General features: G+C 35.0%; 4 protein-coding genes across 4 annotated transcripts; 1 reads left to right on the top strand and 3 right to left on the bottom strand.

Annotated features, from left to right (window-relative positions):
- Positions 1-4186: 4186 nt before the first annotated feature.
- Positions 4187-5786, bottom strand: LOC121803162 (uncharacterized protein At5g23160-like). Its single transcript, XM_042202863.1, has 3 exons — positions 5366-5786; positions 4891-5268; positions 4187-4717 (listed from the first exon to the last, which is right to left on the bottom strand). The coding sequence occupies exons 1-3, from the start codon at positions 5633-5635 to the stop codon at positions 4676-4678; spliced, it is 690 nt and encodes a 229-aa protein (XP_042058797.1). The 5' UTR covers positions 5636-5786; the 3' UTR covers positions 4187-4675.
- Positions 5787-7768: 1982 nt separating this feature from the next.
- On the bottom strand, positions 7769-11075 carry LOC121805721 (E3 ubiquitin ligase BIG BROTHER-related-like). Its single transcript, XM_042205687.1, has 7 exons — positions 10811-11075; positions 10233-10551; positions 10078-10124; positions 9632-9673; positions 9428-9549; positions 9046-9154; positions 7769-8211 (listed from the first exon to the last, which is right to left on the bottom strand). Exons 1-7 carry the CDS (start codon positions 10997-10999, stop codon positions 8164-8166), a joined length of 876 nt encoding a protein of 291 aa, XP_042061621.1. The 5' UTR covers positions 11000-11075; the 3' UTR covers positions 7769-8163.
- A 1468-nt stretch (positions 11076-12543) lies between these two features.
- On the top strand, positions 12544-16917 carry LOC121802520 (tobamovirus multiplication protein 3-like). The gene is made up of 11 exons (XM_042202206.1): positions 12544-12850; positions 13966-14056; positions 14156-14208; positions 14289-14381; positions 14464-14535; positions 14809-14881; positions 14957-15002; positions 15214-15277; positions 15365-15418; positions 16460-16537; positions 16631-16917. Exons 1-11 carry the CDS (start codon positions 12569-12571, stop codon positions 16721-16723), a joined length of 999 nt encoding a protein of 332 aa, XP_042058140.1. The 5' UTR covers positions 12544-12568; the 3' UTR covers positions 16724-16917.
- Positions 16918-17684: 767 nt separating this feature from the next.
- LOC121802814 (TIMELESS-interacting protein-like) lies at positions 17685-20717 on the bottom strand. Its single transcript, XM_042202518.1, has 5 exons — positions 20334-20717; positions 19661-19783; positions 19098-19194; positions 18452-18567; positions 17685-17943 (listed from the first exon to the last, which is right to left on the bottom strand). Exons 1-5 carry the CDS (start codon positions 20646-20648, stop codon positions 17758-17760), a joined length of 837 nt encoding a protein of 278 aa, XP_042058452.1. The 5' UTR covers positions 20649-20717; the 3' UTR covers positions 17685-17757.
- Positions 20718-21572: the final 855 nt, after the last annotated feature.

A 21572-nucleotide genomic window follows, 5' to 3' on the forward strand; every position in this document is an offset into this window, starting at 1 on the left:
TTTTAAGAGAAAATTTAGCGAATGAAAGCCCTTGTATTATTGCTCAAAAACAATAGTCAGTATTGTAATGATTAATAATTTAAAATGTATTTTGGTTTTAACTTTTAATAGATACCATAATATCCTTAAAATTTTATCGATCGAAATTATTATTATATTTTAATTTAGTGACTTTTAGTTTCTTATTCTAAACATGAAAATTCTCAATGTAGACCCAGAAACTAGAGATAGACGACAAAATACAATTTAGCTGGTAAGATATTTCTCATCTAATAATAAGTTGAGGGTTTGAATCATGATACATAGAAGTGGATGGAGAACTATTATTTGATAGCTTAAACCAAAATTAAAAGCTATGCTAGACAATGAGGCGTTTCTCATTCAATTAATATGTGAGGAGTTCGAAATCTCAGTAAATAAAAAATTATTAATAATCATCTTTAAATACAAAAGGGAAAAATAATTAGTAAAGTAGTAGCTTTGAGATGGTTTCAGTTTTTTATTCTCGACATTCAAAATTAATTTTGTATCTTTTCATTAACTTTGAACGAAGCAATGAAAATATCTATGACTAGAAAGTGTCTTGCCACGTATTACTCCCTCTGTTAAGTTAATCTTGACTTGCATTTTTTTATTTGCTTGTGTAATTAGCTATGGATTCATACAATTTTCTAGTGGGCTGGTTAAAAAGGTTTCCCCAATTTAAATCTCTTGAATTCTACATTGCTGGGGACAGTTATGCTGGTAAGTAACATAACTAAAATCATTGTTAATTCTATTGTTGGTTTATATGAGGAAATTATTTGAATTAACAAATTAAATTTATTTACATTTAATTAGACACGTTTATTTTTAACGTTTCAGGACACTATGTCCCTCAGCTTGCTGAGTTAATAATAGAGAGAAACAAAATAACATCGGACGACGATCATATTAATCTCAAAGGCATTATGGTAAGATTCAGTTTATCTCATCATCTTCAATTTTTAAGCATTATAATTTAGGAATAATATTAATTTAGATGATGAAGTTTGATCAAATTATAGTCAGACTCATGGTGTTTGAAAATGAAGTGTTAAATCACTAAGCTTCAATTTTTTCGCAAATATCTCATGCGTGTACAAAACGGCATATTTTATCAATGTTAAAAATGACGTTGATTTATGAAAATAGTAAGAAAAGGTAATAAAAAATTAAGATAAAAGAAAAAATGTCGTTGATTTACAAATTGCGGTTATGGAACAAAAATTTCGTGATTTTTTTTGAAATAAGCTGAATATATAAAATACCACTATTGAATCTATGTTTATGCAACATGTTTTGACCTGATGATATAGAGTTGGAAATTATTTTTTGTTTTAAAGCTAAGCGTACTGTATAAAGCTTCGATATATAAAAAATAATGTTTGTGATTAATAAAAATAATAAAAGGTAGAAATAATAATGAACAACTTAGTGAGAAAGATATCCAAGGAAGTGCAAGAAACATTGACGTTTCGTTGCATTTGTGATGACTTGAAATCCCAATTTATTGATGGAAAATAAAAACGTGTTACCAACCTAGCTATTCTTTACAAATTTACAAATGATTAACTTTAGGCTTTTTATTGATGGGCTTAATTAATTTATTAACTGCCCATACACACTGAATTTACGCACCCCTACATTATCAGCCCATTCTTAATTGCTTCTGGTTTTGTTTTTGTTTATTTATGTTTTCCTATAGTTTATTTTATTTAGATCGAATTTGGTGAGCTTGAATGATAAATCCCTCATTTTTAAATATTCGACATCTAATTTATTTTGCAATAAATATGACTATCAATACTCATAGTCAATACTAACTGTGCTTTTCTTGAATGATTGATAATTTAATATATTAATAGAAAATATAAATGACACACGCGCTTATTTGAATTCTCTAAAAACCTTCTCTATATTATGTGAAAGTTTTTTTTTATATATTTTAGATTCTAAAGACAACCTCATGTAAATAATTTTTAAAATTCTTTTGAAACCTTCATTAGATATGGTAGAGCCATGAAAAGTGATAATAAAATTGAACTGACAATATTTGGGCAACTGTCGGCATATTTAATGTTGGAAAAAATATCTTGAGATACAAACTTGCCGGTTGAAAATTACACGGTAAAAATAAAGAGAAAATTACACGGAAAAACTTGTGGAAAGTGGTAAGCCGAGTCGATGAGTCCTCTTTCCGCAAGACGAGATACGCCCCGTTAGTGCTCTCGGTTTTGCGTGTCGTCCCCAAAGATAAAACGGCTTCGTCTTTGAAGTGGCAGCACCGCTAGCGGCAGAGCTCCGGCGAATGGGAGTAAGGCGGGTGCAGAGCTTCTCTGATTGCTGGAGTCAACAGACATAATGTCTGTCATCAAGGCCATTGACCGTAACCGCTGGGGGTTACTGACTGGTGCACCAGACGTCGGGGGTCCATCCGGGACCTTTTGTCTCCCGTTATGCGTCGGGGTCACGGTGCGCGGTGCACGGCTCGCGGGCGGGCGCCGGTGGCGTGCGCGTGTGGGCTCTGTCACCCATCTTATTCCACAATAATTATTACACATAATAATTCATCTTATTAAATACTTCATCAAAGAAGTTTATCACCCCCGATGTGGGATAATTAACACTTAGTTAATTAATCCCTTAGTTTTTCTCATAGCTCATTTCTAGCTTTATTGTGACTAACTTTAATATATTATTTCTCACTTAACGGGAATCGGATTTGAGAAAATGAATATGCTACGGTCATCTACTCGGAACGTAGATCGATGCTATTGCATTTAATTTCACAAAATTAATGCCTTGTAACATTTATTATTAGTCAAAGTCGTTTGACCAAACACCATTCCAACATTTAATATTACTCCATGTTGTTGTCACAAATATATCAAATTAAAATGCTCATTGTTTTGAATGGAAACCTTAATTAGATATGATAAAGGCATGACTTGTAAAGTGATAGTAATAAAAATGAACAGAAAATAAAGAGGATCAACTGTCCATAGATTTGGGTACTTGTCGGCATGTTTGGAGTATGTTGTTTGTGGCACATTAACAAATCAATAAACTTACAAAGTCACCAACTCCATATGGATATTGTAATAAGCATTGAACATACGTATTAATTTAGTTTTGACTTGTTTGTCCATTCGTTATTATTATTTTTCTGGTGAACAATTAAGTATACTCTTAACAAATTAACTAGGCAATTAATTTCAAGTCGTTATCCACTCTCTAACCTTATCCTAGACCAAATTATTTGGTAGCATTTTTATTGAAAGTTGGCCATTGATCCCCAATTTTTTAGCGTTTAAGGATCCACCTGAAACCGAACAAACTATGCGAAAAATGCTGAACTTGGAAGTATGTGATGCGATTTCTAGGCAAGACGACGAGTTGTCATGGCGTCGTCGTCCTCCCCTTGTGGAACCAGTTCTCGATTTGAGTGGATCATCAACCAGTTAAAATGACCAACTTACGAAGATGACGAAGATGTGTGTGTGATATGTTAATGAAGAAATTATAGGTGAAGATGTGATGAGGCAGTTATAGATAGAATTGAGTGATATTAAAAAAAATGATACAAAATTCTCAATCTTTTGCCACCATTCATAGTATGCACGTCTTGTAATTAGATCAGCAGAATTTTTATGGGGATTCTAATTCCATAATCAGAACGCATAACTGGTTTTTTCGATGAATCGATTATTCTAGTTTAATTATGCATGCCACACCTCTAGCTTCAAACAAATTAACAAATCGAGTTTTGATTTTATGTAATTTGTTAACATAGTACTAATATCAATAACATTTTTTAAGGTGTTAAAGTAGTCTGAAGAAAACTAATATCACAAAGTTTTATCAAAATTTGGTGGGTTTCGTCAATTTTTCTTAATTACTAGTGTTTCATCCGTACACAAAACAACATCTCAAAACGACGCCATTCATAAAAATTTGTTATCTTAATTTTAATGCAACAACATGGCTCTGAGTATTACCAAAAGACACCGACTTGAATCATACACGGACGAGAGAACAACGCAAAATTAAAACTTTCAATTTCATATTTCTTTTTCGAATTTTGCAATTAACCAATATATATTTCGTGATTTGAACGACTATTGTCACTAGAATCAAACAAAATTTGTAAAATAGAACAAAGTACTTAATTCTCAACTTTGAATTGAACTACATTGGTGATCATAAATGATGATCCAAGTTAGTATAATTAGAAATTTGGGCTTCCACATGACTAATTTAATCTGCATGACTATCTTTCAGTTGCCCAATTAAAGTGATCTATTAAAGATTAAAGTTTGGACTAAAGTGTATTTATTCGTTATGGAAATAAGTGTAGATACCATATGAGATTTTCTATTTGATGAGTGACCGAATAGAAAATAAAGGGACTTATATTATGTATAAATATAAGTTAGGGTTATGGTCCCCAAACGTCAGAAGAACCTTCAATATCTCTGTATTATCTCGGCAGACTATTGTGAAGGACGTCTCTGGTCATTTGGAAGATCCATAGCCGCGGTAAAGCAATTCCGCATTTCAATTCGTTATGAATCAAGGCACGCTTCCGCTCTACAGTTTATGCTCTTTCTCCGTCGTTCTCGGTTAATCATCATAAAGAGCTTTATGTAATTGTTCACTCAATTATTCCAACAACTACGTGTAACATAACTTTTACCTGTATATATGAAAACACGAAGACACGATTATGTTGGGAAAAACAAACACCCCAATTTAAACAAACTCGATCAAAATTAAACCTAAAAAAAGAAAAAAAAAAAAGAGTATAATTACAAAAGCAAAATCAGTTACTCAGAGTCATAGCTTTTGATTTCGATGGAGCAAAACAACCTTTTTCTTATACTCCCACGAATCAAAATCAACACCCTCGCTTTCACCGCTCTCCAATTTATCGCCGTACGATTCCTCCATTTTCGCCCTAATTCGAGGCACGAAGTAAAACCACGCCGTCGCACACACAATCGCCCAAAATTTGCCCCAAATCACCGTCACCACCAAAGTCGCCGACACGATCACCGCGCCAACCGTCGAGTCGAATTCGCCGGGCGGCGGATTCTGTTTCCTCTGATGCGGCAGAGGCAGAGAAACCGAGTGTGACAGCTTGCGTTGGCTCGTCGTCGCCTCATTGACGGCGCCGTTCTCTTCTTCCGCCGATTTTACAATCGAGCTCGTTGTTATTGCACTTGATTCATCTCGATTTTCGTGTCTCTGAAATTCATAATAATTGTGAATTTTATGAGCGACGAAGTCGAAGCGTGATTAAATTAATTGATGCGAATTGATGAATTGAGAGATAATTAGCTACCTTGTTAGTGATGATTGGTTGATCTGCAGATGAAGTTGCGTTCTTCTTCTTCTTTACCTCTTCGTGTTGTTCGACATCGAGAATTTCGCTGGTCGAAGTCTTCGCGGTCTCCGACGGATCGTTGACCGGAATAGCACAGCGGCGGGCGGAGACCGATTTTCTGTCGCTATGATCGGCGGAGACTTTGTTGGAAACGCCGAAGCAGCTTGCAAAGGAGCAGAGGAAGCTGCATCTACTGTGTTTTCTTCTTCCCTTTTTGGCGGCAGCCATGAGAATGAGAGAGAGAGGAGAGAGAAGTTAGCTGCATGAAGGTTTTTTCTTAGCTATGTATTGTTGAATTTGAGCACATTTTGTTGCCCACGTTTTATTTTCTTTTTGTTTAATTTTTTTAAGATTGATTAAAAGTAATACAACTTCTATTTTTTAAGCTCGTTTCGATGTAGCTAAGTTATTTTATTTTTTAATTAAAAGATATATATTTTTAATTATTTATTCTCTTCCATTCTCTCTAGTTATCTGTAGTTATTATCTATATTTAACTACAGAGGGAGTATAAACTTTGACTAAAAAATTTTATTCCATACAAAAATTAGATTAATAAGTCTAGAATAATATTATATACCATTATTCGGAGATTAAGTATCAAATTTTATTAATACATTAAATGATAATCTCGATTACTCGATCGGATTCTGAACGTGAGCAATCTCGATGAGGCTCTCTATGTTATTAGGGAGATGTATAGTACAAATGATTTTACTAAATTGGATTGAGTTATATTTTATTGAATTATTGATTAATGTTTAATTTGTCATTTTAATGTATATTTGGGCATGAGGTTTTATGTAATTTTGTTTTATAAGTTAAGTAAGATGATAGTGTTTTCATTTTAAGATTATGCTATTCTAGTGGGATGATAAAAAAAGGAAAATATTGTATTTCTAAGTTAGAAGAATACTTATTTTTTTCATTTTAAGTTGTTAGCATAATGCATCTCAGAACCTCAAGGAGCGACGTCAGTTGAGTTAGTTAATCCTTGAGGTGCACATGAGCGCGAATGCATGGGATCACAGCTCGTGAGAGTTTGTTGGAGTGTGAGTATAAAAGCAGATACACACTCATAGCGTGAGATAAGAAAAGGGAGAATACACATCATATAGGAGAGATCAATTGAAGAGAGGGCTTGCGGAAATCCTCGATCAAGAAGAAGAATTGAGGAGTGTCGGTCTTGAAGGGTCAGTTGGCATAGTTCGTTCATCAATTTCTTAGCGTCGGTTAGTTGATTCATCTACCGAGTTTTAGCTGATTCAACATGTATAGATGCTACGTTGATTGTGTGGATTTCTAGTTATCTTGCCTTTGAAATAGAATACTTAATATTTAAACACTTTGTGATTTAATATTCTTTTTATTATCAAGAATTTAATGATAGTTTGTGATTTAAATTATTATTATCCACAAAAAAAATTATCATGCTTCTAATTTATGACATGCATTTACCAGTATTAAAGTGGAAAAGAACATTTGGTGAAAGTTCCATCCGCACAAATCATTGCCCCTACATATATATAAAATGATTTGATTGGGTGCTTTATTCTTAGATAATTATTGATTAAAAAACATAATATTCTAATTGACCGATTAAAGTTTAAAGTATATAAACATACAAATCCAACAATTGGTGGTTTAGCTAAGGAATAAAAAAACATTGAAAACGACCTGCCCTCCGAAGTGAAAGATACTCCCTCTATTTCTTCATAGTTGAGGCAAAACTTTTCGGCACGTGAGTTTAAGAAATGGATGTTGAGTGTGCTAAATAAATAGATAAAAAAGTAAGAGAGGGAAAAAAGTGGAGAGAATAAAGTAGAAAGTGAATAAAGTAGAGAGAATAAAGTAAGCGAGAGTAAAGTAAGAAAGAGAAAAAAGTTACTATATAGGGAAATGACTCAACTATGAGAAAACTACCAAAAATGGAAAAATGACTCAACTATGGAAAAACGGAGGGAGTATTAACTTATTTTATCAACAAATTGCGATATAGAAACAAGAATTAGTCAAAAAATGTGTAGAAAACGACCAATTTATGGTCGACAAATTTGAACAAACGCTCAATGGAGACTGAATAATTTCACAATTTAGCAATTTTAATGTCAGTGGCCACTTTTGAATATTTATGGAGTACTATATTTTAAAGGGAAAATGCCAATTTTATTCAGTAAGCACTCATAATTTTTAGTGTAACCCCTCAATATTTTCAACATATTCTATTCCTTACCTCTACAATTTACAGTATGTGATTTAAAGTCATATTCTGACTTGATGCAAAATTAAAAAATATACAAAATTAATAGAAGGTGAATTTCACTTTTATATAAAAAAAAGTAAATAAGACAGACAAACAAATAGAAAAATAATGAAATAATTAGTCTTGTGAATAGTAAAAAGTATATGAGATATATTTACAGAAAAATAAAAAGGAAAATAATGAAACAATAATTCATGAAAGGAGGGAGAATTAATTAGCAAAACAGAGAATTCGAAATGCATTTTGGATGAGGGAAAGAAACTAGGCCCCCCCAAAAGGGAATATAAGTATAAAATCATGCACAAGAAAATGAATGAACAATAATATAGCTGGATTTGCTCTTAGATTTAGTAATATAGCAAAAGATGGAAAAGCCATCTCTTATTTGCTTCCATCTTTTTGCAGAATGTCCCACTCTTCACCAACCTGGAGTTTAGTGCTCTCCCATGTCTTGCAAAACTCCATCATCATCATCACATCATCATCGAGTCTGCTAGCTCATCTGAGACGTTGGGACTTCGGCACTGCATACAGGACAGACCTACACAAACGAAAGCATCATATAGCAACGATCATTACTCCTCACAGTTCCAAACATCTGAATATAGCTTTTCGAAGAGTGAAGTATATTTAGATGCTAAATCTACTACCGTGATGTTGGTTTTCGGCCTTTATAACTTCGTGAATCAAGTACCCAAATAGGTGGGCACAGAATCCTCCTAATGGAGAAAAAGCGGTAAATTGGATAAAAGTTTCTAATTCTAAAGGATATGGACACGACGGACTCATCAATGGTAAAAGTCATCTTACAAACAACAGAACAAATCTCTTGTTTCGTTTTTCTCAATGGTACCCGATGAACTGGGTGCTAAAATGGAGTTTGTTATGTACAAACCCATAAAATAACCATTCTCTCTCCGTCCCATTAAAAGAGATGCATTTCTTTTGGACACAAGATGAATATGATGTTTCGCGCCTGTCAGCTTCCTTGCGCCTTACGGGTTTACTAGCCCGTTGACTCGCACACATGTCAGACTCCTTGGTCCGTGTTTCAAGACGGGTCGAATGGGGAGATGAAGAAAAAATAAAGTACTACGAGATAGTAAGATATTTGTTATCTAAAAAGTTAAACAAGTCAATTTAGGTGGGACACCCCAAAAAGGAATACGAGTCAGTTTTAATGGGACGGGGGAGTACCAGTGGCTGAGTGGTCTAAAATGATTGACGACACAAAAAATATCTCTCCCTCCCTCCGTATTTTATGTAAACATATTTTTTTTATATACTTTGCGGTTATACATATAAATATACGTGCATGCTTGGGGTGTCAGCACCTTTCACCTAAATGCGTTATGGCATAACAACAAGAACATACCTTGTTTATCTTTAACCAACTGTTGATGCATTCTGAATGGTAGGAATGTTTACAAGAAAGGAGTATCAAGGTGTCGTCATCTTCAAAGTCCAGCCGACATATAACACAGCTGACAACCACCAATAAAATGTTGTCAGCATACAGGCATCATTGCTAGAGAAAAGGTGACATATTGATACATATATATATATATATATATATGTATATATATATATATAGTATTACAACTCGACTTTCAGTTCAATTTGGTAGATGGGAAGAAAAAATTAGGAAAGAATTACTAAAATAGGGGCCATTCCGTAGAGCAATTAATCATTATGAGCAACCCTAGTGGTAAAACCCGGATAATTATATCTGAATAAAGCAAGTTTATGTTACTTACGAATCACTGATTCCTTCCTGGCTGCCTTGTGATTTGTAGTTAATTGATGGCAAGGAAGCGATTGTCTCTGCAGGAAGGCCCCTGCTTTCTGTTCCAACAACTTCACCGAGGGCAAGCAGCTCCTATACCACAAAGACAGCCATGAAGTTCAAAATAAAGTATGATCCGGGAATAAATATAACATAAACTCGTAACCTAAGTTACCTCATATGATAGTTCATCAGGGTCAACCTCGTCCCATGCATCCTAAGGATCGGTAACAGTATTAGGCATGGCACAAGCAAATTTAAGCATATTCATTTGCAGTTCTAATAGAATAACGATGCAAATGGTCAGATGTAAGCACAGATATAAAATGGATGGGAGACTGCATCAAGATGTGATAGCTGTCAAAAGTAGCTTACTACACGAAGGATTCTAAGTATGCAACCCTAGCTTTCTACTCCCTGTATACATGAGAGTCTCTCTTAATTTGAATACAACTTATCCTCTTCTCACATGTCTCTATACTTCGAATATCAACACAAACAAAGAAGGCTTCAACTCAATTTGAGCCTGCATATCATAAAGTAATATTTTCCCTTTCCCTGGCCTACAACTACAACTCTACAACCATTGAATGAACACACAACAAGAATATCAGATCATACCTGAGAATTGCCATCATGATCCTCTTCATCTTCATCGGAATCTTCACCTTTGCCAAACAATCGATATTCAAAGAGTTCCATCTATGTCAGTAATCTCAGTTCTAATACATAATCCAACGAAATAACAACCAGAAAGCAATTAACTTGACTCTCACTTTCATTTATCCCAGCCAGGGCCAACAATCTAGCTGCCATCTCGCGTTCTTCAGCATCTTGCAATGCTCTCGCATATGCTTCATCATCAGGAAATGCAGACGGATCCAATTCAACATCTTCGACATCCTCATCATCGTCTTCTCCTTCAGCATGAGCATCCTCATCAAATACACGCACTTCACCATTGCCCACCTCAACATCCGACTCATCGTAATCCTCCTCACCGGCATCGTCAAAATCATCGTAACTCTCCGTTTCCCAACTCTCAGAATCACTCCCTACATCGCCTCCCATTCTCAACATCATATAAGCTCTTTCCTGTTACAAGCAAAATCAAAATTTCAACTAATTTCCAAAATTAATCATTGAATCACGAAATTGAGAAGAAAACAACACAGCAAGGTGAAGAACAACTACAGTACCAATCTGGAAAGAAAAACCCTAACTGCGATAATTATAAACCCTAATTAGACGAAAATAGACATCGGCAAAGTTGAAAAGAAAACGAGTTCCCTATACAGAATAAAGCTACCATAACGCAGAAAAAGGCACCGGAAACAGAATTAACAGGAAAAACCTGTTCCTGGAGAGTGCGAGCAAGTGCTAGATCGGCGTCGACTTGACTAAGGTCGGTGAAGGGGGTTCTCAGGGGGCGATTTCCGGCGACGTCGCCGGAGATAGGGTTGTCATTGTCGTTGCTAGGATTGCAGTGATCGTTGGGGTTTTCCTGGTTGCCGGAATCAGCCTTGTCATTGGTGTTCTCCATCACGATTCGCCCAAAAATTCAAGAAGAATTATTGAGCAAGAAAAGCAGTGTGATTTTGAATGAGGGAAGTGAAGCTTCAAATTCCTTTTTTTGGTTTAAAAAGGTGTATATATTTTATCATCACAAAATTGAATTGATTATTTAATCACTTACTCTAGTCTACAATACAACTTTTTAAAAATAACCCATGCAAGAGTAATTAATGATTTTGATTGCCCTTAATTAATATATTTTGCATGATTATAACATAAAAATTCTATATTATTAGCATTTAATTTAGTACACATAATAATCAACCAATCAAATATAAAATTAAATAATTAAATGCTAGATTATTATGGTATTACAAAAGAAAAATAAAATTGATAAAGTAAAAAATTTAAAAAGAAAAATAATAGAAAAAATGTTAATAAATAGTGAAACTTACATTTTAATAATAATTTGTGATGAAAAGGTATTTAAAAAAACTAATTTTAAGAGATAGATCAAAATAAAAATATAAAGAGGCCGAGGGTTATCTAATCTAAAATCCTCCATTTTCTCCTATTGGAAAATTTTTAGTCAATTTGGAAGGCCCAAAATTATATCAAATCTAAAACCTTTGGATCACACCACCCCAAAATCGAGCAAAGGCATCATATTGGATTGCATAATTTGTCATCGGCTCTAATTGTATTACTCATATTCCAATGTTTCAGATATAACAAAAAAAAAATCGAAGATGTTTATACTATCAAGTGAAGAGAAAAATATAATTGATACTATATATTAACAAAAGAAAAAAAATATAATTGTAGTAATAATGAACAAATATACTAAAAGATAGTTGAATGTTAAAAATAGATTTAATCGTTGGCTGACTCACGATCAAACTTACCAATTTTATGATTCATAACATTAAATTCCAACAAGTTTTCTGTGTCCAATTTGAATTGGAGAATGGGTTGATCCACGACAACTCCGATTTGATTTTTAAAACACTTCTCTAAATATTTATTATAGTATATTAAGTATGTTAAGTGAAAAAAAGAAATATAGTAGAATATATTACTCCACATGGAGAGAAAAATATTAACTAGAGTATAATAAACATATATAAAAGCCAATTGAATGTTACAAACATGTTCAATCATCGGTCATATTACAATCAAACTTGCTAATTTTCTGATTCACAACTTCCATTATTCCAATCGGTTTTTATGTCCACTCTGATCAGACAGTGTACAGACTCGCAACTGCATCAATCCGTTTTTAAAACATTACTCTAAATATTCCAACAAGCTTTTATATCCAGTTTGAATTGGACAACACGTCAATTCACGACCACTCTGATCCAATTTTTAAAACATTACTCTAAATATATATTCCTACATAACTTTCAATAATTGATAATTATGCCAACAAAGTTTGATTAATTAAATAGACATTAAATAACAAAAAAAAAGAGTATTTGAATAATTTAGCGGGTGAAAAGGCGGGGAACCCGTGAAGCTCTCAGGTGATGGCCTTCTCCCAAAACTCCACGTGGCCACTCTCTCCGGAGAGCGTCTCCGCCACGCGCCGCGTCACATGCCAATCTCTGCTCCAATTCAGTTTCTTCTTCTTCTCCTCTCTCTCGTGGAATTCTCACACCACCATTTCTGTTCGATTGCGATCTCCTCTTCCATGTCCGACAATCAACCGGTACCGGAGGCGCTGGCGGATATGCTGAGCCGATCCACGGCGCCGCTCGCTCTTCTCCTCCAGGACGCCGTCAACTGGTGGGACACCGTCAACAAGTCTGTCGTCTGGCAGGATCGGATTTTCCACCTCCTCGCCGCGCTCTATGGACTCGTCACCGCTGTTGCTCTTGTACGCATCTCTTCATATTTGAATTCCGCATTTGATTTTTTTTTCTTCTTCCGCGTTTTGAATTTCTCGATCAGTTCATATAGATTTTGAGATTTTGATTCGAGACCTTGCTCATTCTTCGTTGTAGTTGATCTTACTCTGATTTTTTTTCGAATTTTGTAAATTGAACCTCGTAATCTACTTCCACAGCTCGTGAATTGTTGTTTTTCCCCGTATTTTGAATTTCTCGATCAGTACAGGTAGATTCTGAGATTGTGATTCTTGTACGCATCTCTTCATTTTCTTCCAAATTTGAACTCCGCATTTGTTTTTTTTTCCGCGTTTTGAAATTCTCGATCAGTTCATATAGAATTTAAGATCATGATTCGAACCTTTGCTCATTCTTCGTTGTTGTGGATCATACTTTGATTTGTTTCGAAATTTGTAAACTGAACCTCGTAATCTACTTCCGCAGCTTGTGAATTGTTGTTTCTCCCTGCATTTTGAATTTCTCGATCAGTGCATATAGATTCTGAGATTATGATTGGCAAATTTTCCGATTCTTCGTTACTTACTGTCACTTTGATTTGTGTCGAATTTTTGTGTTAATTATGGAGCAAAATTTTGTAAATTGAACCTCTGCCGCAGCTTGTGAATTGTTGCTTTTTGTTTATTTCCGCATTTTAAATTTATCGATCGGCATCCATAATTAGGATATTATGATTCTTCATTTTGGTTAAATGCTTCTTTGATTTGTTTCGAATTTAGTGAATTGAACCTCTGGCTTATGATATGTTTTCTGTGGGATCAGTATCTTGATCGTAATTTACTGCCGTAGCTTGTGAATTGTTGTTTTCGTTATTTTCAGCATTTCGAATTTGCACACTCTTCATTACCAAATTTGTTGATCAGTACCAAATTTGCACACTCTTCATTTTGGTTATAATGTTACTTTCATTTGTTTCAAACTTTGTAAATTGAACGTAATTTACTGCCACAGCTTGTGAGGTTGTTTATATGTTTTTTATACACATGTATTTCACGTTTTGTAAACGGAAGGTTACATGCTCATACTTATACTCTTCTCCTGAGAAGTAACTGTGAAAAATTGATTGGAACTGATTAATTCGTTGTAGGTACAATTGGTAAGGATACAATTGAGAGTACCGGAGTATGGTTGGACAACGCAGAAAGTATTCCATTTCCTCAACTTCTTGGTTAATGCAGGTTTGAATGCATCTCCCTGTTTATAATCTACTGGTGTTAGAAAAAATATTAGGAGATTTTTATTAAGAAAAATGACCTTTTTAAATTTTGTTTATGCAGTGCGATGCTTAGTGTTTATATTCCGTAGGGACATTCAAGATTTAGAGCCAGAGGTACTGACTATAACTCGATTAGTGCTGGTTTGGATAGTTTTAACAAATTCTTCCCTGACACCGTCTTGCATTCGGAGTAGATTTTCCAACATGTGGTGCTCGACCTGCCGAGTCTCGCCTTCTTCACTACTTATGCACTATTAGTGTTGTTCTGGGCAGAGATTTATTATCAGGTCCAGTTTCTATTCTATTCATCTTTAGTTTGCTTGCTATGAGTTTTAGGGGCTACTGATTTGTTTCATACAACATTGACAGGCTCGTGCTGTATCAACTGATTGGCTGGGCCCCACTTTTTACACAATCAATGGCGTGGTGTATGCCATTCAGGTGCATATCCTTTCTATATGTGTAACTATAAAATTAACATAATTGCATTATGTTGGGATATGTCGCGTATTTCTTTGTAGAGGAATCGTCTCGTTCTTCTAATTTCGTATATCCTAAATTGGCGCATATTGCTTCTTGTATAATCTAGTGGAAATATATGGACAGATGTTTTTGGAAGCAATGCAATATAATTAACATCAGAAAGAGTATGCTTTTCTGTAGATATCTCTGAGAGCATATCGTATTATCGATTTTTTCCCTAACTTTGTGCAGATAATTTTATGGGTAGTCCAGTGGTGGAAGCCTATACATGCAACTGTCATTCTGTCGAGAATGTTCTTTGCAGGTTGGCATTTTTATTTGATGTTGTGTATATACTTACTGGTGATAATTTCCAATTTGATATTGACTCACTCGGCAGGTGTTTCTTTATTTGCGGCCTTGGGATTTATTCTCTATGGTGGAAGGTAACCAAATTTCACGATTGATGCTCACATGAACATTCTGTGATTATGCTTTCTTTCACCAGCTCTTATGTTAGTTAAACTAGCTGTTGGTAATTTTCATGAAATACTTAAAAATGTGTCCTTAAACTCTAAGCACATTTCTTGATATTAAGAGTGTTGTATCCGTGCAGCTTTGCCGCTTTTGCCCTACTCTGATGTCTTGATTGTGCAGGCTGTTCTTGATGTTACAACGATTCCCCGTAGAATCAAAAGGGCGACGCAAGAAACTACAGGAGGTGAGCTCTTATTAACATTTTAGCTACATTGCTCAAGTGATTGTCTGTTTATTTTAACTTTCCTCTTTCCATTTGCTGTTCATTCAGGTTGGCTACATGACCACGATATGCTTTTCATGTTTTCTCATTCGAAGTATTATGGTAAGTTTCGTTTATCTATGAGTTTAGCTCTCAAATGCGTAGATTATGTTAAAATGGTTGGACTTCTTGGTTATCGAGAAATCACATAATTTTATTGATCTGTTAATCATGAAAATGTTGATAACTGTGTCAATTATTCAAGAACCAATCTAAGACTATTCGATTGCAACGATACATTCTTCTTCCTTCACTTCGAATATATGGCGTCTTAGACCCTTAATAGATCATATTTATGCTCCAAGTTTATTATATTAGTATGAGAGTTGATTGCAATCTTATAATGCTCCCGATGAAAAACCTATTTAACATTGGTCATATATTTCAACAAGTTGAAGCGTTGCACGAATTCCTATCAAATCATTATATCTAAGAAAGTTCAAAAGACACAATGGCACCGCCCAACTTCACCTCAGATTAGGTGAAACCACATCAACATGATGCATGTAGTTTTAATCATCTAGCTGTTTAGCTTCCGGGTAGAGATCGATTGTGTTTGTAATGTGACTTGAGAGGGATTGATAGTACGTTGCATTTGATATACTTCCCAATTAGGTATACAGTCAAGAACTCTATTTTTTCTGAAATTACTTTATCATAAGTAATAATGATAGTAATATATTCTGCACAAGGTTAGTAGCGACGAATCACATAGTTGTTCGCCCATCCTTGTACATCGTATGGCACAGACTATCCACATATGCAGTTTTGTGAATGTGTTTTTATGTATGAACTTGAACTCTTTTTAATCCACACTTGTATATCTTCAGAAACCTACACTGAATGAATTCTTGAGTTCACATGCTTTATGTTTCAGTATCTGGTGTATTAATGCCATTCCTTTCGTTATCATTGTAGTACTTGATTTTCGATTTGCTTGTTTTCGCGATATGTGCCTCTAATACAGCTCCAAGGCTACTGAAACTGGATACTTACCTACAAGCATATATGCTTATGGCGTATATAATTCACTCTTTTTACTTGATTATTCTAATTTTTCCCCATCATCTGACCATGGCTATACGTCCGGGCTTCATCCTACAGATGTGCTTTAATGCGTTGCAGACAGCTGCAGATCTAGACGTTCTGGATCACCCCGTGTTGAATTTCATATATTATTTTGTAAGCTTCCTGATAAACTGAAGATTCTAATGCACGATTTCATCATGGTTTCGAAAGGTGTTTTTGAATGTGATCAATCCACTGTGTTTGCAGCTGGTGGAGATCTTGCCTTCAGCACTCATCCTGTTTATACTGAGGAAGCTGCCCCCAAGGCGCGGGATCACACAATATCATCCAATCCGGTAACGGCTTTCATGTTGTTGCTTAGGAATTGAAGACTTAGTGATTCGAGGGAGCTTTGCATTTTTCAGTTTTGTAGTACTAATTGAAGACTAGTACATTTTGAACAACAACTAACCAAATCTGTCTCTTGAAAGCCATTCACATCATTAATTTGAATTAAATTCATCTTTCCTCATGAAGGAGGGAGATTTGCCCAATTCACTATTTAGTTTTTTAGGTGTGAAATGTGTTTGTCTGATTCTTGCTTTAAAGATCAGATAAGTATGTAATCATATAAAATAAATGACGTTTTAGATGTGAAAAACATGGCCAACTTGACATTACCAAATCTGGTGATTGGATAACGACAAAGTGATTCTATTTTGTTTTGTTGGTGTCCACAAATATATTGAAATTGACCATTTATAGTGCAAAATTTGCTTATAATTAAACCAAATGTCTCAAGATTTTGCTTTAGTATTATAAGGATAAAGAAGATGACACTCTTAATAAAATCTTGGAACTTCACTTCTTAGCTTTAATCTTAGATGGGGTCAAAAGTCGACTGACCCATCGCCAATCCATGAAAGCTGAAAAACTCAATCAAATTTGTTCTTTGGAGCGGCAGCTGAAAATAGAAACCAGATGAAATGGAATACGACTGATAGCACAACGTAAAAAAAATCATCATACCAATATATTCCCTTTTAAAAATTCTTGAAAATTTTTAAGTGTTACTTAAGCAAATACAAGCAATTTATATCCGCAGATAGTAGTTACAAACACCCCTCGAAGTTGGTTAAAATTAAATAACCAAACAAAACAACCACTAATTTCCAGTGACATATAAACTGCTCCATAAACTAATCCTTTTTTAAAATGAAGATGCTATTAAGTTTTCACGATGCAGAAGGTTGAATCATGATTGCACCAAACAGAAACTTCTAGAATGCATAGGAAAAGCACGAGACAGACAAGGAAATGGTAACAAGTAACAACACGTTTATATAAAAATAAATGATCAAATGTTTTGGAGTTACATAAGTAATTTGAAATGATCAAGCCTGTTTAGAGAGGGCTCTAGCAGCTGCCCTTTCCAATGCTCTCAATCTGTTAGCTTCCATGCGCGCCTTTTGCTCTTCCGTCATTACATATGTATTAGAGTTACTGGGGTTCACTTCCACTGTCTGGTTCGGCACCTCCTCCGCTCTAGACGTATCAGCAACAACAGGCTGAGAAGGTTCCTGCACGTACCAAAGGATTTCTAGTTTACGCTGAACCGGGGTAAGTATACAAAAAGGACAATTTGTTACTATTATTGTTTCCGTCCACAAAATAACATTTTGGACCATCTACCAAAATTTGTATCCATCTATCTATCTATCTATCTATCTATCTATCTATCTATCTATCTATATATGGTAAGTTTCTATTTCCCTTTCTTCCGTGATGAACTGTTAGCACCAGTCCTACATTTTGTCTCCGTGGGCCGAGGAGAAAAGGGGCTCGGCGTGTACACGAGAGAAGCAAGGAAGGAGGTCAGCTTCCCTCCAAATAGCTACTTAAGCTGGTGTCGACGAGCAGATAATGGAAGCCGGTGTACAGAGATGATACATGAATACAGATTATGATGGAAATCAAAATGCTACTAAGAAAGGCCAATCTTCACTCATTTCAGCTGGAACAGACTCATGAATGGACTGACTGGTAATCTTATAGCATCAAATGAAACAAAACAAAAAAAAAACTCACTTGAGTGGCTTCCTCCCAGATGCTTTGAGGCATGTCTTCTTGAAAATCATTATCATCTTCGGTTTGCATATTATTATTCTCCTGGGTGTCGCATGGCATGTCGAGGCCACTTGTATCTGACAAAACAAAACACAGAAAATACCAGTCAGGCAACCGAAGGCTCAATGGGAAGTGAATGTGTGCTTACAATTGCTAATGTCGAGTAAATAAGATACTGTAGGTACAAGGGAAAATGGTTTTCAAATCTGATTGATCTAAGGAAGAGATGTGGGCGGACTTGAAGTGAGTAGTAAGGAAAGGGAACAGTGAACTTTATCAAATGCTTACTTAAAAATAGAATACATTGAATGTGACTATGTGAGCATTATCTTTTCGTTATGGAGTAAAGGCAGATGAACGCAAAGACAGAGAACTGAAATTAAAACTTAAAAAGAAAAACAATCCTCTGAGGAGGCCAAAAAATCCTCAAAAGATGCCTACGGTTGATACCATCCTAAACAGCATATCTCATGATGGATCTTCCCATTGATATCACTTTCTGTTGTAATATTTCCAAGGTATGTGGTTTAGTTAATTTGTATCAGTACACAACTGCACATATCAGCAAAGTAAAGCATTCTACAGCTAGGCAACCAAAAAAGAATACCTTGTTCATCAACTGAGTCTTGCTGAAGTTGATCCTCCTGCAGCTTCGTAGGGTCTACTCCATTCGAAACTTTGTCACGTAGATCTCTAAGACACACCTACTCTCAGAATTTAAAGAAGACAGTGTTAAGAAGCAAACCCTGAAAATGATGCAATATTTTGCCAACTACCACAGTTATGAGGCTTTCCTAATCATAGAGTAATTTCAGTTCAAATATTTAAACTAGACAATCATCATCCTAATTCAAATACTCAAAGCCAGATATAAACAAAGTTGGTCTTGCTCTAGCACATCTGCTAATACAAGAGAAGAATATGGTTACAAATAAAACTCACATTTTGAATATATAGAATCAAATATGGTTACACAATTACACAAACTCAAATCAAAACAAACAAAACTCATATTTTTCAAATGTGTTGCATATCTACATGTTGCAAGTCCGATCAAGGATATAAACAAAATGGCATGCTATACTACATAAAAACAATCCACATACAGAGCAAATCTCCAATGAACAGATAGCTATATTGGATCAAGCAGCAAAAGCTGAGAGTTCTTGCCTTGACACGCTTTGAACTGCCCACTCGTTCCACCTTATCTAAGAATTGTTCGAAGTTATAATAGGGAAGTAATCGTGAGTGCCAGTCAGCATACATCCGAAGTAGGTGTCGCAGATCATCAACCTGTAATCAGGAGAGATATAGATTCATAAGATGTTTGATTTGTATAGAAGAAAACAAAGCATTAGTTTTTTCATTTGCTTCGCCAATGGCACGAAGGAACCAACAATACAGGTAAAATTGTAGTAGTGTCATAAAAGCAAAACAATCTTCCTTATTTACACACACACACACACACACTATTGGGGATGAGTTTACTCAGAAAATGCTAGACAGTTTGCTTAACTATTAATCATAATCCTAACTAAAGTAGCTTCGTTTTGGATACTGGAATTTGAATTCCAGTCAATGTATCCATTAAAATTTTAAAAAATCCTAAAAATAAATTCTAGCGAAGGATTTAAAATACATCCTCAAATCAATCCAAGAGTAATATAAGATTCCTTAAACAGATAGAACACTGAATTTGAATTCAAATGAATAGATCCATTCAAATGAAAGAAACCCTAACAATAACGATTAAGAAAACGCCAAAAATCCTTCAATCCAAGAGTAATCTAAGATTCCTTAAATCAATAGAAGGCATAATTAGGACTGATTTAAGGGGATTAACCTCGTGGCCGCGGCCGCGGCATTTGAGAGCGGGCGGGAAGTAGCGGAGGATGTGGCCAATGCCGGCGTCGGAGAGTAGCAGATCGGGAGTAAGCTTGGGCCTGACTTTTCTCGGTGCCTTTTGCTTGGGCTTCTGTGGAGCGAGAGGCGGCCTGGACGAGGACCTTGAGCTCGGATCGAGGTTGGAACGTTGATTGTCGTAGTTGTTTGTTTCGGAGGTGCTGGGATCGGAGGGACAGTCGCGAGACCAGTGGCCGGGACGGCCACACTTGTAGCAGCCGGTTGGGGCTGCGCCGCCGCTATTAACGCCGCTCATTCTTCGTCGGTGGTGCTAGGAGATAATGGGAGGAATCGGAGCCATTATATTAAGAAATTGTTGTTTTGGCGGGAGATTTTGGAGGGGGTTATTTCTTTTATTTTTATTTATTTTTATATTTTTTATTATTTTTATTTTTATTTTTATTTTTATTATTTTTATTTTTATTTTTATTTATATTTATTATTGTTCTATTTTATACGTACATAATCGTAGAGGGTGCAAATTGAGTAAACAATCATCGATGAGGTAGAATCGATGGCTTGGGTCACAAAGATTGAACCAAAACAAGTTTGACAGCAGAAATGGTGGTTTTGGTTTATGAACCGGAATCCATTTTCAATTCTGGTGCAAAATGTAAGTTTTAGGATGATTATTGCTGATTTTTAATTGTTTTTCGTAACTTTCTACATTTTTTCAATATTCTATTTTGTTCGATTTTCAGCCAAAATTTGTGGTTAACTGCCTATTATAATTTCAATAATTTTAAAACCGAAACCGAATCCGAATCGCTAGAACCGATGTGTGTGGTTCAAGTTTAGCCCGTGGGAGACAATTGTGGTTTGAAAATTGAAACCATCAATCTGATAATGGGCTGAACCCGCAGTTCGGGCTTAACCATTAAGACCCTAATTTATGTGGTGGAATTGAATGGGAGAATGGAATGACATTCATATCCATTCCATTCCTTTGCTTTGATATATTTTGCTCTTATGAATGACCATTCCCTTTTGAATCACAATTTCATTCCACATGGGAATAGTCATTCCATCCATTTAGCTAAGGAATGGTCATTCCATTTCATATTCCTTTCTTCTTATTTTAAATTTTAACAAATTTATATAAATATTATATTATATTATATTTAAATTTAATATCGTCACAATTTTATTATAAAATTAAAATTTTAAATTTTTTAATAAT

Source organism: Salvia splendens, chromosome 5 (genome assembly GCF_004379255.2).
Source record: "Salvia splendens isolate huo1 chromosome 5, SspV2, whole genome shotgun sequence".
NCBI lineage: Eukaryota > Viridiplantae > Streptophyta > Magnoliopsida > Lamiales > Lamiaceae > Salvia > Salvia splendens.

Excerpts from the sequence above, each read along its gene's own strand:
- LOC121803162 (XM_042202863.1), bottom strand. The coding sequence starts at position 5,635 with ATGGCTGCCGCCAAAAAGGGAAGAAGAAAACACAGTAGATGCAGCTTC. Across the intron at positions 5,269-5,365 it reads AACCAATCATCACTAACAAG|AGACACGAAAATCGAGATGA; the intron begins GTAGCTAATTAT and ends TATGAATTTCAG. Across the intron at positions 4,718-4,890 it reads CGTGGGAGTATAAGAAAAAG|GTAAAAGTTATGTTACACGT; the intron begins GTTGTTTTGCTC and ends TCATATATACAG.
- LOC121805721 (XM_042205687.1), bottom strand. The coding sequence starts at position 10,999 with ATGGAGAACACCAATGACAAGGCTGATTCCGGCAACCAGGAAAACCCC. Across the intron at positions 9,550-9,631 it reads CTGATGAACTATCATATGAG|GAGCTGCTTGCCCTCGGTGA; the intron begins GTAACTTAGGTT and ends TTTGTGGTATAG. Across the intron at positions 9,155-9,427 it reads CAGGAAGGAATCAGTGATTC|CTGTGTTATATGTCGGCTGG; the intron begins GTAAGTAACATA and ends GGTGGTTGTCAG.
- LOC121802520 (XM_042202206.1), top strand. The coding sequence starts at position 12,569 with ATGCCAATCTCTGCTCCAATTCAGTTTCTTCTTCTTCTCCTCTCTCTC. Across the intron at positions 14,057-14,155 it reads CAACTTCTTGGTTAATGCAG|TGCGATGCTTAGTGTTTATA; the intron begins GTTTGAATGCAT and ends TTGTTTATGCAG. Across the intron at positions 16,538-16,630 it reads TGAATTTCATATATTATTTT|CTGGTGGAGATCTTGCCTTC; the intron begins GTAAGCTTCCTG and ends CTGTGTTTGCAG.
- LOC121802814 (XM_042202518.1), bottom strand. The coding sequence starts at position 20,648 with ATGAGCGGCGTTAATAGCGGCGGCGCAGCCCCAACCGGCTGCTACAAG. Across the intron at positions 18,568-19,097 it reads AGACTCAGTTGATGAACAAG|ATACAAGTGGCCTCGACATG; the intron begins GTATTCTTTTTT and ends TTGTTTTGTCAG. Across the intron at positions 17,944-18,451 it reads TCTGGGAGGAAGCCACTCAA|GAACCTTCTCAGCCTGTTGT; the intron begins GTGAGTTTTTTT and ends TGGTACGTGCAG.